General features: G+C 37.0%; 1 protein-coding gene across 15 annotated transcripts in view; it reads right to left on the bottom strand.

Annotated features, from left to right (window-relative positions):
* Window positions 1–15,007, bottom strand: part of MED12L (mediator complex subunit 12L) — a 319,885-nt gene that overhangs the window by 26,403 nt on the left and 278,475 nt on the right. For 10 of the 15 annotated variants that reach the window (XR_016019521.1, XM_074333588.2, XM_074333592.2 and 7 more), the window contains 2 exons: window positions 12,659–12,870; window positions 5,580–5,630 (listed from right to left, as the gene is read on the bottom strand). Coding sequence is in view for 14 of the 15 variants with exons in the window: in XM_074333588.2 (XP_074189689.1) it covers window positions 5,580–5,630; window positions 12,659–12,870 (263 nt within the window). In the remaining variant the exon portion in view is untranslated. The remainder of the gene's footprint in view (window positions 1–5,579; window positions 5,631–12,658; window positions 12,871–15,007) is intronic. The other 5 variants (XM_074333622.2, XM_074333609.2, XM_019748866.3 and 2 more) reach the window with 1 other exon arrangement.

Genomic DNA, 15,007 nt, shown 5'->3' on the forward strand with positions numbered 1-15,007 from the left:
ATATAAAACATTTTAATGTTCCTGGAAAATGGTATAGATATTTCTAGCAAGGAGAAAGGCATACACATCTAGCTAAGAGGAAGAACACCAACCATTATTAAACATCTATTATGTATCAGTGAGTGGGCTTCTGGTTCTTAGTTCCATTTTTTCATAGGAACTCTATGGAGAACTCTAGGGAGAGGAGCATCATTCCCATTTTCTTCAGCTAGGAAAAGTTAGGCTCAAAGAGCTTAAGCAGCTCAGTGAGCTCAGCTACACCTGGCCAAGCCATTATCTGAGCGGAGGTGAATCTGACTCCAAAGCCCAGGGCTTTTTCCATTATGAAGAGATGCCTCATATGTGGTGTCAAGGATGAAGATATTTAAGAGCTCACTCAGTGCTTATTACTTAGGGACATTTACCATCTTAAACTTACTCCCAAAAATAACCAAAAGGAGAATCTCTATTGAGACTTGTTAAGAGATAGTGAACTAAAATGTATAACAGCAGACAGTGCAGCCCTTTCTTTGATCCCCACATAAAATCACTTGAGGGCATTTAAGAAACTTCAGCCTCTCCTAAGGGGACTGTTCACCCATACACAAACCAAACATGAATTTCTAACAGTATTGTCGTGCAGGGGACCTTGCTCACTGCGCCATGTGTCGTGCGGGGCAGCATGCGGGGTCTCAGCTCCCGCTCCCCACATAAGAACGCAGGACATGGTGAGGCCAAAAAGGAACACCCATGGAGCCATAGGTAGGGAAGCCATACCACTATATTCTCTCTGGTGGCTGGGTTGGAGACACAGGAACCAGGAGCAACACAATCCGCAACCCACTGTCCACTTGTCTCTGCCAACCAACCTCACTTGCTAGCTGCAATCTGCCCTGCTAACTGTAATCTGCTCTTGCCAGCTCAGCCACCATCTTCTTGCTAGCTCCCATTTTCTGTTAGCGAAGCCACCGCAGTTACATTAATGGCCAATGGCTCACTGGTTACAGCTGACGGCCAACTAGCCACAGCTGTTGGCCATCCAATCACAGTTGATGGCCATTTACTACCTGAGTGAGCACCTTTCCATGTGAGGCCAAGAGCCTGGAAACTGCACTCCTGGCTCTGTCCCCACAGTATCTACTATGTTATCTGCATATAACAGCTTCAACAAGAATCTCACTTTCCACCGCCTTTAGCTGATTAATCTAAGTGCAATTCCATCTCTATTTGCTTGTGTCTAAGATAAATAGACCCAAATCCCTCTATGAGAAACCACAGTATCTGATGGCTTTTGATTCTCCGAACAGTATGCCGAAGAGTCATTGAATCAACTAGATCTTTAAATGCTACTCCTTAAATCAGTGTTCCCTGACTGTGTCAGATAAAGTCCCTGAAACATATTGTTGTGTTGTTTATGGAGACAAACATATATATAGTACCATTTTTACAAAGGAAGAAAAATGAATTGTTTATATGTGAATTAGAATCTTGTCATCCATAAGTAGTCTATAATACCCAGGCATGCCCTGTTTTGGCGTGAAGGGAAACAAGATGTGATTTGTATGTGCAGATGCATAAAACAGATCTTTTTAACTCTTTACTCTTCCTTTGCTTTTGATGAAACATATGAAACAAACTGCGACTTACATGTGGGGGAAACTAGCATACTAATAAGGTAAGTATCTGAGTTACTGGGCTACACTCTTTTCTTGACAACAAACTGTTGAGACTGTGGAGATTGAAAAAATATGAATTAAAAACTATTCTACATTTTAAAAAGTCACAAAATTACCATTCAAGGAAAAACATTATAACTTCAAAAGAAAGAGGAAAGGATCGAAAATTTCAAATCAGTTTTTATACTCTAAAATTCATGCATTCTCAACCATTTTTGTCAAAAGGTTAACTTTTATTTGTGAACATATGATACTCCCTCCCACGACCTACTTAAGTACCGTAGGGTAACAATTCAGGTATGTGGTATCATCCTGAGGTAATCACAAACACCCCAATTTGGCTAGCACTCTCCAAGTGCTCTGGGAATAGCTTTATTATTATATGTTGCCCCGAATTATTTTGAAAAATACCCAGTCTCTTCCATCAAACTGAAATGGCCTCCTGCCGTTCTTTGGTTTTTCCTAGAATAATGTCAAGAACAGACTAATTTCAATTTGTACAAATAGTTCAATTTGTTGGGGAAAGAATGAAAAAGAAAAGTTCTTTTGAAAAGTTCTTAACTTGGAAGATTTTACAAATGCTAAATGAGGACCATAATGTGGGAATAAGCAAGGAAATTGAAAGTTGAGATTCAGTAAAAGTTTCTTAATGTTGGTGGGGATGGTTTTGCTGCATTGAATCAGGAAGGGACTACTCATCCAAACTGGGACAGATGAGGACAGCAGGTGCATGGCCGGTGCACGGCGGGTGCACGCCTGGCAAACAGGGACACACAATCACCTTAGTTATTCATAATTCATTTATCTGTTAGTTTTGGAAAACATCCTCAGCTTTATTTCGTTTAGTTTTAATTGGTCCTAGCACTGTGTCTGGTATATAGTAAGTGCTCTATAAATACCTGTTGAGAAAAATCTAAGATTTACTTTAGTGTATCTGTTAACCAAGACTTCCAGAGGTAAAGTGGGATATATACCGGGGGTGCCAAAAAAATGTATACGAGTACACATGACTTGTATTCATCTTTTGTTATTGGTATATATTGAGTATTACAATTTTAGTACAGTTTTTTTTCCTTTCTTAAAATGTGTACACACTTTTTTGGCACCCTCTGTATTTCAGCATAAGATAATTCACCAAGTGCTGTCTAATTGCCTGGTATCTTTTAGTGTCATGCTTTGTTTTGGAATCTCATTTTTAATTTCCTTTTTAGTATCAATCATTCTAATGATTTCTTCTTTCTGACTTCATTGATATCTGGATAGTAGCTCAATTTCTCCCTCTTGATTTATTCTGCTTACCTGAACCATCAGAGGCAACAGTAACTTCATATTTTTATGAGTGTGAAGGACAATTCAAGTTCAGGAGGCTGGATGCTGATGGAATATGTGTGTCCAGGCAGGTGCCATATGATTTTGAGCACATCAGTGAGAGAGAAAATGAGACACACCTGTGCCCTGGCTCCAGCTCCCACACTCAGTACCAGACTTAGTCAGATGTGCTAAGGGAATGAACCAGTTACTAAAGGAAAGTTCTTCCACTGGGAAATTCGACAATTACACAGACCCCCTCGTCTACACTGCTACCTCCATGTGGTCTCTCTAGCCTGTTTTTATGCACTTTGCTTTGAGCTTGACTCTACGTAAGAAGTATTAATCCATTATATTTTAAAAACTGTAAACTTTGTAAAAACTTCTTTGTAAAAAGTAGTGTTCAATACTGACTCATTTTCCTGGCCTTTAAAAGAACAATTTTCTCTCTTATTGCTTTACTTTTAATCAGAAAAGAGAAACATCTGAGCTCAAATATGTTAACTCAAAGGCCTTTTAAAATAAATGCATTTAATAAGTTAAAAAGTTTTGATAAATCATTTTCAAACATAACTTGCATTCTTCTGAGTCCTGTTCTCTTCATTAGCTTGCAATCACTCCGAGTCAGGTCTCTTTTTAAAGGAGAATTGGTTATACCTCCAACTAGCAGAAATTAAGCATTGAAATCAGCAGCATTTCAGGATCAGGAATTTTCTAGCCACTCTATTTACTAGTAATGTCCTCCACCTCCGTCCAAATCCCTATTTAGTGACTTTTCAATAGTGTGTAAAAGTCGCAAGTAGGGAGACAAGCTGTACCGGAAAAACCACAGCCAGGTTTTGTGACTGTTTCTGAAAATGCTGAGTTAGGAATAGTAATGAAAGTCACCCAATGAAAACCAGTGGGTAATGTTTTATGAGCCATCTAGCAAAAATGGTTTTATTTGTGATACTAGTTTGGAAGGTACTGAGTAATGATTCCTCAAGGCTCAAACACATGCTGTGAACCAGAAGTTACGGTCATCACATCATACTTGTGTATTTTAATTCAGACAACAGACAGAGAAAATTCTATATTATAACAGGTACTGTTGAGCAGTTATGCTTGATTCTTTTATAAAACTTTCTCATCAAAGATAAATTGATTGGGAATCAACTAACAGTAAGGTTAACTGCTGGAATCAACTGATTTTTTTCTAAAATAAACATACTTCATACAATACCAAACATTCACAATATATTCTATTAACATGTCCATAAATAATATAATGATTGGTTGAGTATATACATTCATTAAATTTTTCATATTAGAGAATAATAAAGGAAAATAAATACGGTGAAAAGGAAAGCAAAGATATATATATACATATATATATATATATATACACATATATATATATGTATATATATACTAATATACATACATTTCCACTAATTTGAATGAATATAGAAATCATAGAACCTTGACTTTAAATACCCTACAAATAAAATATTTTGTCTATTCTGTTTTTAAAAAAGTAAGATCAATGATTGGTACAAATTGTTTTCTATCAGAATTACATTATCTGACAATAAATGCCTTACAGCAAATAAGCTACCTCCAAAATAGTTTCAAATTTGATGTTTAATTCAAATTTTTAAATAAGAACCTTACCTGCTCTCTGTACAACAGTGTCAAAAAAATGGATAGAAAAATTGATTCTTTTAAGAAAAGTCTCCAAACTTTCCTTTGCTGAAATAACTATTAAAGAAATTGCCTATATAACAAGTAGTTAATAATCTAAATATTTTCAAAGCTTGAATAATGCAGTTAAGGACATTTTCACCAATGTATAGAAAACGTTACCCATTAAATTGGCAGTGAAACAAGTTGACTTACATTCACATCTGAGATGTGTGCTCTTTTTTATTCTAATGCTTCTTGGGTTTATGTTGTAAGTTGGCTACCTGATACAGAAACCTATAAGTAATTTAATGCAAAACATGCATTCTTAGCTAGCCCAGGCAAAGCAGTAGAGGGGAAGTCTTATGACATGCATGCACAAGACCTGTGCTCAAAAAAACACCCTCTCCATACCGGAAAGAGAATAGAAATGATGCGTTCTTTTGAGAATTTTGGACTAGCCAGTGAGTGGGATGTAATGAGAAGGGTATGTTTCATAACCACAGTTTTCATTATCTTGCACTGGCCTATGAGTCAGCATGCCATGCGTTCCTCTGCTGATGATGGGAGTTACCACAGAGAGAAGCAAGAGCTCGGGAAGAGACAGGTTCGAAACTGGGACTGAGATGAAAGGGCACAAACTGGTCTATGTTCCCAAGCCCAGGCGATGCACGTCCACTGGTTTCGCTACCATACACATGTACGATGAAAATCATGAGGCAGTCAAAGGGGAAAACTTTCGGAAATAAATTCCATTAAATCAAACATGGTCAATGCAGTCATGAATTTGTGTGTGTTACAGTCTCAAACATAAACCGAGTGAATAACAGTGAAATGAAGGCTATAATTATTACCACTATAGAAGAAAAACCCGCTTCACATTTTGATGTTCAAAGAGTAATGCTATAAAAGTTTACTTAAAAAAAAGAAAAAGAATGACAGCAGGGGTGTTACCATTATGTTGTCAAAGTCTTCCAGAAGGGAGACAGCAGAGTTACAGAAGTCCTACAGAAAGGGGACAGCAAGAAAACGGCAGACAACACAGATAAGATTTTTCAGCCTAATGACAGGGGTAGTAGCCAAAATACAGATGAAATAGTTCATTTTAAAACAATGTTTCAGGGAGTCAAGACTTAGAAACCCAGGCTCCACAGAGGTTTTATTAACTAATTTATATGCCAAATGACATCACATAGGCTGGGACACTAAAATATAATACTGCAATATTCATATAATGGTTAGCACAGCCTGGGGGTTAAATGGTAGCATGAAGGAGGTAGGGGAGAGACCACACACAGATACTTCCTGTAACAAAAAGATGGCGGCGCCTCAGTGAACCAGGAGCCCAGCCTAGAGGCAGTGGGAGAGCTCAGGACATTTGGGTCACAAGAAACGGACAAGACATTCAGTGAACAAGTCATTAGGTCATATATTGTTGGAGGATGTAATTAGATAGCTCTGGCCCCAGTAAAGCAAATGAATACAGAGCATCAATTTCATCACACATCCAATCAACCAAAATAGACAACAAATATTTTCAGTACCACCAATGCTTACACACGAACAGGGAATCGGAGTCAGAAAAAGGGAACTAAATGCATGGGAAAATTTCCTATTTCTCAGGTAAATAATTTCCTTGTTTAATCATTTTTATAATGGGATTTTAAGTGACGTTGTGTCTGAGCACTAAAAATTTAAGAGTTTTAGAGACAGAGATGAAGCAAAGGATTCTCAACCCTACTAGAAAAAGTACTTTAGGAAAGTACTTAGGACTAGAAATTACAGGAGGAATTTCCGCAGCAAATACTACATATCCTCACCATTTTAGGTGCAGGCACATGATTCATTGTGTCTGGACACTTGTCTTTAGATACAACCACCACCACTATCAGCGGCCCACTCTCTCACCCCTCTTCAGCAATCTGCTCCCCTCTCATAAAAATCAAGGTTTGTACACTTCTTCCAGATCACAATTTCAGCAAATAAAATGAGCACCTTCCTCATCATTCAAATAAATAGAAAAATACCAGGTAATAAGTAATAAGGAGAGTACCCACTTCCCTGGACATGGTTTCCATCCAAGGAACAAAATAAAGTGGTTTAGGACATATTTACTAGTTCAGTTGTTTTTGTTCTCTTAAGTTCATTTTTGTCACTGAGATGTTTATAAATTACACTCTCTGAGTAAATGCATTAAAGATAATTGTCAAAACCCAAGATTTGTTTCAATGAGATTATTTTGCCCATCTTTATCAAATAAGAATCAAATTATTTTGAAATTTGCTCAAATTACACAATCAGGAAAGTTATAGAAGGGAGAACTTGGATAGCTGGTATTAAGGTCTGACAATATTAGGGGTTGGTGAGGATGTGGAGAAAGGAAAACACTCATTTATAACTCACGGGACTCATCACCACTTTGGATAGCAAATTAGCATTTCCACTTCCAAGTATACACCCAAAACCCTCCATACGTATAGAAGAAATGTACAAAAATGTTTACTGGAGCATTATTCACAGTAAGCGATAATTGGAAAAAACTTAAATAGCCATCAACAGGAGGATGGATAAATATTAATATTCATAATGGAATAGCATTCAACCAGGACAAACAAATGAATAGAACTAAGTGTAACAAAGTCAATATAATTCAAAAGTCGTCAAAATACAAAAGCTGCAAAACAATACAATAATACATGTGTGCGGCTATTATATAAAGTTTAAAATCTGAAAGTAATACTATATAATGCTTATGTCAAAATGGATGCAAAAATATGTATTAAAAGTATAAAAACATTCACAAAACAGAAAAACACTAAATTCATGATAGTGATTACCTCTCTATAGGTAAGAAGGAAAATGAGAGATAAGAAGGAGATAAGAAATAATCCATATCTGCAATAGTTTATTTTTTTCAAAAAACGATCTAGAGCAAATATGGCAGAACATTTTTAATAAAGCTAGGTGGTAAGTTTATTAGTGTTGCTATATTATTTTCTATTCTTGTCTGTGTGTATAAAATACACTCCTTAGGAGTAAGAGGGAGAGAGCGAAGGAAGGAAACAGGTGTTCCAAGGGATACCACATCCGTATGGCAGGAAACAAAAAGGTTGGTTGCTCAACTTAAATGGGTTTCATCAATCCAAGAGGCATGTTTTCAGGAAGTTACAGATTCACTCTTGCCAAGGAGCTAACAGCTCTGGGAGGCTCTGACTCAGTCACTGTTCTTTCCTTAAGTTACCTCATGCCTTTGTCTGGATGCACAATGACGGCACCTGCTCCAGGGGTGATAAATTAGTGTTCTTATCAGTACCCACTAGCTGTAACTGAGCACATCATTTCTGTTCTCTGTCAGAAATCTTCCTCTTTAATGTCATGCAAATCCTTCTGATTTATTATCTGTATGTAGCCTATAACCAATTGCTTCCTTCCACATTTGTCTCCATCAATTTAAGCAAAACATATCTTTTGTCTATCTTTCTTTGGACTCTGAAAATAAACTGCCTGGCATTATTAAAAAGAAGCCTGGCATTTATTATTACAAGTAAGAACACATATAAGATTCATTATTACAAATAAGAATCATTTAAAACACAAAATGATTTTGTACATTGAAAGGGAGAAATCAGGATAAAGTTATATCATCAACCAAGGCATGAAATTAAGTCCCTTTCCTGTGTCAAAACAAAAAAACGTAAAAAGCCCCTGCTCCAGGAGATTGATATTGTGGGGGTGGAGAAGTGAGGCTTTCTGTTACAAGAAAAATACTGAGCATAAGAAAAAGGTGATTGGAAAACAACTGAAGCATCAGTTTGCAGTTATCAATATTCTACATTTTGTGACAGGCTATGTGGAAGATACAAAACAGTGCTATTTTTAACACTGATATTGGAATCAGCCCCTCTAAAGTTTCTGTCACAGAATTCAGAGAGTAAAAACATACCACTAGAAAAAACCAAAACGGCTATTAGAAAAACTAAACAACATTCCTTTTTATTGGTCTCTTCTACTGGTGACCACTGAGCACCACGCTTATTAGGGATAATTAACGTAATTATGCAAATAAAGCTTTGATGTGCTTTTATTCTCTTTTAATCTAAGAAAATAAAGGTTATTTTTTATGGGATAGGGATTGTCTCCGAACTAATACAACCATAAAACAGTAATGGTAAGTATGGCTGCTAACATTTTTTGAGCACTTACTATGTGCGCCAGCCACTGATCAAAGGTTGTTAAATATATTACATAATTAATTTCACAAGAACCCTATAAAGCAAATATTGCGTTAGCTCCATTTTATAGACAAGGAGGCACAGAATGGTAACAGAATCGCTACACTGTGTCCCATTTTAATAAAGGGCATTGAGTAAGGAATGGAGAGTGATCAGTTTGACTTTCCTGGATGAAGGCTAACAAGAATAAAAACGAGTTTCCTTGCCAACACATCCTTATGCATGTCAATATGCACTAAAGCTTCAAGAAAATACACCTGCTTATGCAACAATCATCACATCAAATAATTGGATTAAAAATGCCTTACAATATTCATGCTATTCAGCACGTTTTCTCGACACTATACCAGTGTCTTAATCGCTACACTGTGTCCCTGAGGAACTATAAGATGGTCCGTAATAGATAATCCATGAGTGACTAAAGCCGATGTTCACTCTGTGCAGCAGAATCAGAGTAATTTTATAATGATACTCTGGAGTCCAAGATGCGCCATCTAAGGCTAGGTGATTCCTCCAAACATCAACTTCTCCCCGTTACACGGGAAGATAAGGCAGGCCCTGCGAGCTCTGAGACATACCCAGAATTCAGGAATTTGTGTCCTCCCTGCCCCATCGAGGTTTTCAAAACCACCACAGGAGAGGCCACTGCTGGGAGCAGCTTCTGGAAGCACTCAGAAGAACAGCTCTGGGTTCGTGAGTAACAATCAGGTTGCTAAGGATTAAGGCTGTTGTAAACGCTAGGCTTTTGGAAACAACTGCTCAAAACATGAATTCGCTCAAGCAACATCTCAGAATTTTACTCTGTGCTCAGTAGATGAAAAGATGGTATGATCAGACCCAATGCCTGATGCAAGAAAGGGTGGGGGGAGGCAGGGGGGCATCACACACTGGCCTAGGGAGCAGTCGTAGCCAAGGCTTGAACAAACCAGCCAGTCTTTAAAAGCATCTGCTAAAACACCAAGATTAGTCTTAAAGGTTAAGATACATGGCAATTCTCCAACACATTTGTTACATTTAAGAAAATGGATTTCTGTCATTAGAAAATTGCTAGGATAAGGAGAAAAATGATACCTATTTCATTTTCTCTGTAAGCCAAGAATGGGAAAAAAAAGCAACAACAAAAAAACCCATTATAAGTTCTTACGTAGCTATGGAGGAATCACATTATGTGTAGGCATTTAACCTGAGACAATGTTCTTGCCAAAATTAGAATCAACAATTCTCTATCGTTTCTTATCATGAAGAATACACGTCAGTGCTTATTACAAAAACAAAGTGCACCAGAACGATATATGAAAACAGCTCATCAATATCAGTTATAGTCCATCTAATTCTGCCTTTATTCTAGATTTTTAAGAATTAGCACAAGAATTTTTTTCTGCCACAACATCATATGTCGCTAGATTCACGTAATTTAATAGTTTGTACATGATCTACTAGGAGAGAGGAAAGGAGCCAACATTCCCTCAGAACCACCTCGGTGCAGGCACTCTAGAAGCTTCTCAGGTACTCTGTAGGACCGCTCTACCCTATGACTGCACCATATATGCAATTCTCTTCCTTATAAGAACACTGTTTTCCTCAGTTATCCAACACTTTCAGAAGGGTGACTGAGAAAAACATTTCTGCTTCTGAAAGCCCTTCCTTCAGAGACTCCAATGCCAGTTTCAACTGTTAAAAAAGAATATGGGGGAGGGGGGGAGGGCACTATTGTACAATCAGTATTATGAAGTTGAGCTTTTACTACTTGAAGAAGGAATTCCTGATTTCTCAAAAGAAAAAAGAAAAATCCAACATTCTGACAGAGTGAGTACAAAAGAGAGAAAGAAGGAACTGAGTTCATTCCTGTTAGTACAAGCAGTACAACGCTAGGTGGTGTAAGAGAACAGTCAGGTATTTTTGAGTGATTAGAGGAAAGTGTGGCAGTAATGGGGTCCTTCTGCTACACTTTAGGTCAGAAGCCTACCTTCTCTAGATAGGCACGGATTCTTTGATGACATGTAGATTATTCTATTTAATTCTTATACAATGTTTGTTTTAGGGGAAATTGCCTGTCATGGCTTACATGAGGAAGTGAGCCTTTAGAAGACAGGCGTGTTTACCTATGAATTGCCCGGCCAGCTTGTCCCCCATGCTAAAAACCACTTAGAGCAATTCATAACTGAATTTAGCAGTAATAGTTTGCAAGTGGACTATTAGTAAGGCAAATTATACCTTGTGATGAAAAGGTAGACATGAAAAACTAAATAAACTTATTGGAAGGCAAATTTTACTTAGGCTTAAATTACTTTAAAAGGGAGCTAAATGCATCCTAGTGGAATGATTACTCAACTGCTAGTAAATCTCAGTAAGAATTTGAAATAATGGCTTAATTATTTTTGTTCATCCCCAAGAAGAGCTAAACTCCCACTGAGGTTTTAAATGGCTCCAAACATGCAGCGTATTTAAGTGAAACCAAAGCTTTTTAAATATTTTAATCAAATCGTCATCATTTCTGTGTAAGAGGCAACTTAGGCCCACCCTAACTGACACCTATGTAGGGAGTCTGAACAAAAACTAGATGTCCAAGGACAGACAAGTCTGTGGTGACTGTCGTTTGCATTCTCATGCAGTTCAACTAGTTTCTTCTTTCCTGTCCTTCTCATAATACGGATTTAAAAAGGGAAGCATGTTTAAGAATGCATTGCTAAACTACTTGCACCCCCAACCCCCCCGAATCACTCAGTGGACTGAATACAGAAGTGCCAGAAGGTATACAGTGGAGATGTGTCTAGAAAGCTACCCAAAGTACAAAGAATATATTTTTAAAAGCATTAAAATTTCTTGCTGATTTAGAAGTTTTATGGATTTTCTTAGAGCAGCATACACCTGTAGGCTGGCTACTTCCTTTGAGGATCATACGTGTCTAATTCATAGGTTTGTTGTGAGATGTAAGATAAAAAATACATTCAAAGTGCTTGGAAGTGTTTTGGCAAATAATAAATGCTATCTCTACTAGTGTTAGCTGATTATTATCATTATTATTTTCATTATCAAAATAGTGTATTTTTTAAGAAAAACTAGAAGATACAAAAAGTATAGAAACTAGAAAAAGAAGCCTCCCTTTTTTTATTTTAATGTATTTGTACAGATTCATGGGTTTCATGAGTCTATACTAAGTTTTGTGTGACTTCTACCATTATTTCGTTAAACAATTACTGTTATCTAAAAAGTTAAGTGGGGTTATGAGGCATAAAGATAGAAATAATATAAATCAAGGATTAAATTAAAGATTTCCACATACTGACTGTTATTTGTAATATATTCTTTGTCTGCTATATACCTTATTAAGTATGCACTAAAAATAGAGTCTGCAGGAAGCACTATAGGAGAAAACTTAAGAAACATCAGGGCTTCAGAGATACGACCTCAAAGTAATACATCAAATAATGATAATACATGAAAGTAGAGATAAAAGGAATACAGGACTTGGGGATAATTATAACAGGGATGAGTGCTCAGACAAGGTCACTTCCAGGATGAAAGTCCTGCTACTTCCAATTGACCAGAAAGTCATTAGATCTCCTTTTTGTGCTCAGGCATACTTTTAATGAACCTGAAATATTTCGAGTTCTTATTTGATCAATGACAACAGTAAAATGCAAGGAGAAGTTACAAACCTGTACAAGAGAGATATACCTGCCCTCACCCAAGTATGCAGGGACACACACTCAAGAAGAACATGCCACATACTCCACACTCGTCCCCAGCCAGAGGAAAATCACCACATGCAGAGGACTCCAGCGCGGGATCTGGACAAACCTGCTGGAAAGGTCGAGCCTGGGCTTGCCTGAGGAGCCGCTGGTGCTGCTGCTGCTGCAGGAGCTTCATTTGTATGAGGTGCTGCTGAGACGTGATGGCATGAAGGGCAGGTGGCTGCATGATGGCACCGGAGCGCCGCTGCAGCATGTTGGAAAGAGCCTGTTTGGTATTGGTGGGGACAAAGGAGCCTGTGGGGTCCAGCCTGGAGCCACCTGCAAAAGTGACCAGAAGGAAAGGCTTGCTTTCTATACGTTGATGCAACAGGTCGCCCTTATTTTATCAAAACGCAGAAACCTGACCTTCTAAGCCTCACTTGATGAAGCAAAATGGAAAATAAGGCACTGCCCCACCCCTACACAGATACCAGAGATCTGTTAAAAATTGAGTAATTTCTAACTGAAAACAACAGAACAAGATACACAAATGAAGAAAGAGAAACTCATAGACATAGACAATAGTTTAGGGGTTACCTGAGGGTAAGGGGGAGGGGTCTCTAGAAAAGGGTAAACAGGGTCTAATATATGGTGATGGAAAGAGAACTCACTCTGGGTGGTGAACACACAATGTGAGATACAGATAATGTAATACAGAATTGTACACCTGAAATCTATGTAACTTTACTAACAATTGTCATGACAATAAACTTAAATTAAAAAAAAATTGCTTAACTTCTAAAGGACGGGGAGGATGATGGAAGAGTGGAGTATAATATCTGAATGACTTCATGGAGGTCCCACTTGAACGGATAAAGCAAAATGCCCGAAACAGAGTCGGCGGCATAATTTCGGAATCATGTGGGTTTTAAGCTACGGAAGGCCCTCAGAAACTTATTATTTGCATAAAATGTACTGCCTTTGTAGTGTTCTAAGCCAGGCACAGAAACCCTTTTGTAATTTTAAACAAATTTGAAGCTCGTGCTATTTAAGCTTCTTTACCATGGCAAAATGAAAACGCCTGTTTTGTAGTAGAGAGGCATTAAAAGACTTTAAAAACCTGAAATGTTTGGACACTTCAAATACTTCGATTCTAAAGACAAAACACATCTTTTCTGAAGGCTAGAAATAAAATAAACAAGAAATGTTGATTATAGTGATGCTTATGAAACCAGTGGAAACCCTTAACATCTTTGCATTTATAAATTGTCAAATGCCTTTAAGAGATTGGAAAAAAAAATTTCAACATTTGCTGCCTTCAAAGTAGGTGCCAATTCTTCATTCACCAGATAGTTTATATTCTTTAATGTATGTGAACAAGAAAACTTCTATATAAATACCTCACAAAAGATGTTTTATCTTTTTTTAAAGCAAGTTGTAAAATGGGAAGAAATATTTTAAAACTGTTCACTCGAAAAACCCATATTCTCTTAAAGACTCAGTACCACAATCAGCAATGTGATTCATGAGATTAATTCGGTGGCATCTGAAGAACATTTGGGAACAAAATGGGAAGTTTATTTGAGTAACATATGGCAAGGTAACTTTTGTTGAAACAAGAATGGGAACTATACTAATACATAAAAATTTAATTGATTAATTTTATAGATAAAGGACATTCTTTTTAAAGATTCGACTATGGTCTACATTCTTTTAATCTTTCTAACTTTCCTATAATCTTATACTTCTAAATCAACTAAAACATAAAATATAATATGGCTGAAGCCCTCTGTATATTCCAACCTAATTACTTTCCTCCTCTTCTCCCATCAAATACTATTCTGAATTTGGTGTTTATTATTTCCATACATTTCCTTATAAATTTACCATACTGGTGTGTACACATGAGAAACAGAGAGAGACTGGTAAAGATGTGTGTGTGTGTGTGTGTGTGTAGGGATACTATTTGGCATTTTAACTATATATAAATGGAAACATATTGTACATACTCTTCCTCAACTTCATAGAATTTATGTTTTTATGAAAATCTATTATTTCACACACACATACAAAATTCCCATAAATAATTGTTTTCTTCACATTTGTTTCTCACATGTCATCACACCTAAGACTTACCTAATACACAAGTTCCCCACCTTACAAATACCTTTTGGTTCCTCAATGTACAAATACATTCTAGGGGCAGAGGGTATGTGCCTTTGTAAATTACTTAGCCTTCAATTCTCAGATAGTCCTTGTGTTTCACTTCAATATCTACAAAGTTTCAAATGCTAAAAAGTTCACACGGACCTTGCAACGGAAAAGAGCAAGTCAAAAAGAGGATTGTCATGTATGATTTTCCACATTTGTCATTAAGTCTAGTTTGTTCTTTGTAGTCTACATTTATTTACTCAACAGTCTATTTTAAAGAGCCTACAAAAGTCAGATGTTGCTGTAAGTTCTGGGACTACTGTAG

The sequence above is a fragment of the Rhinolophus sinicus genome, chromosome 17, assembly GCF_057876585.1.
Source record: "Rhinolophus sinicus isolate RSI-liver-muscle chromosome 17, RSI-T2T, whole genome shotgun sequence".
Taxonomy (NCBI): domain Eukaryota; kingdom Metazoa; phylum Chordata; class Mammalia; order Chiroptera; family Rhinolophidae; genus Rhinolophus; species Rhinolophus sinicus.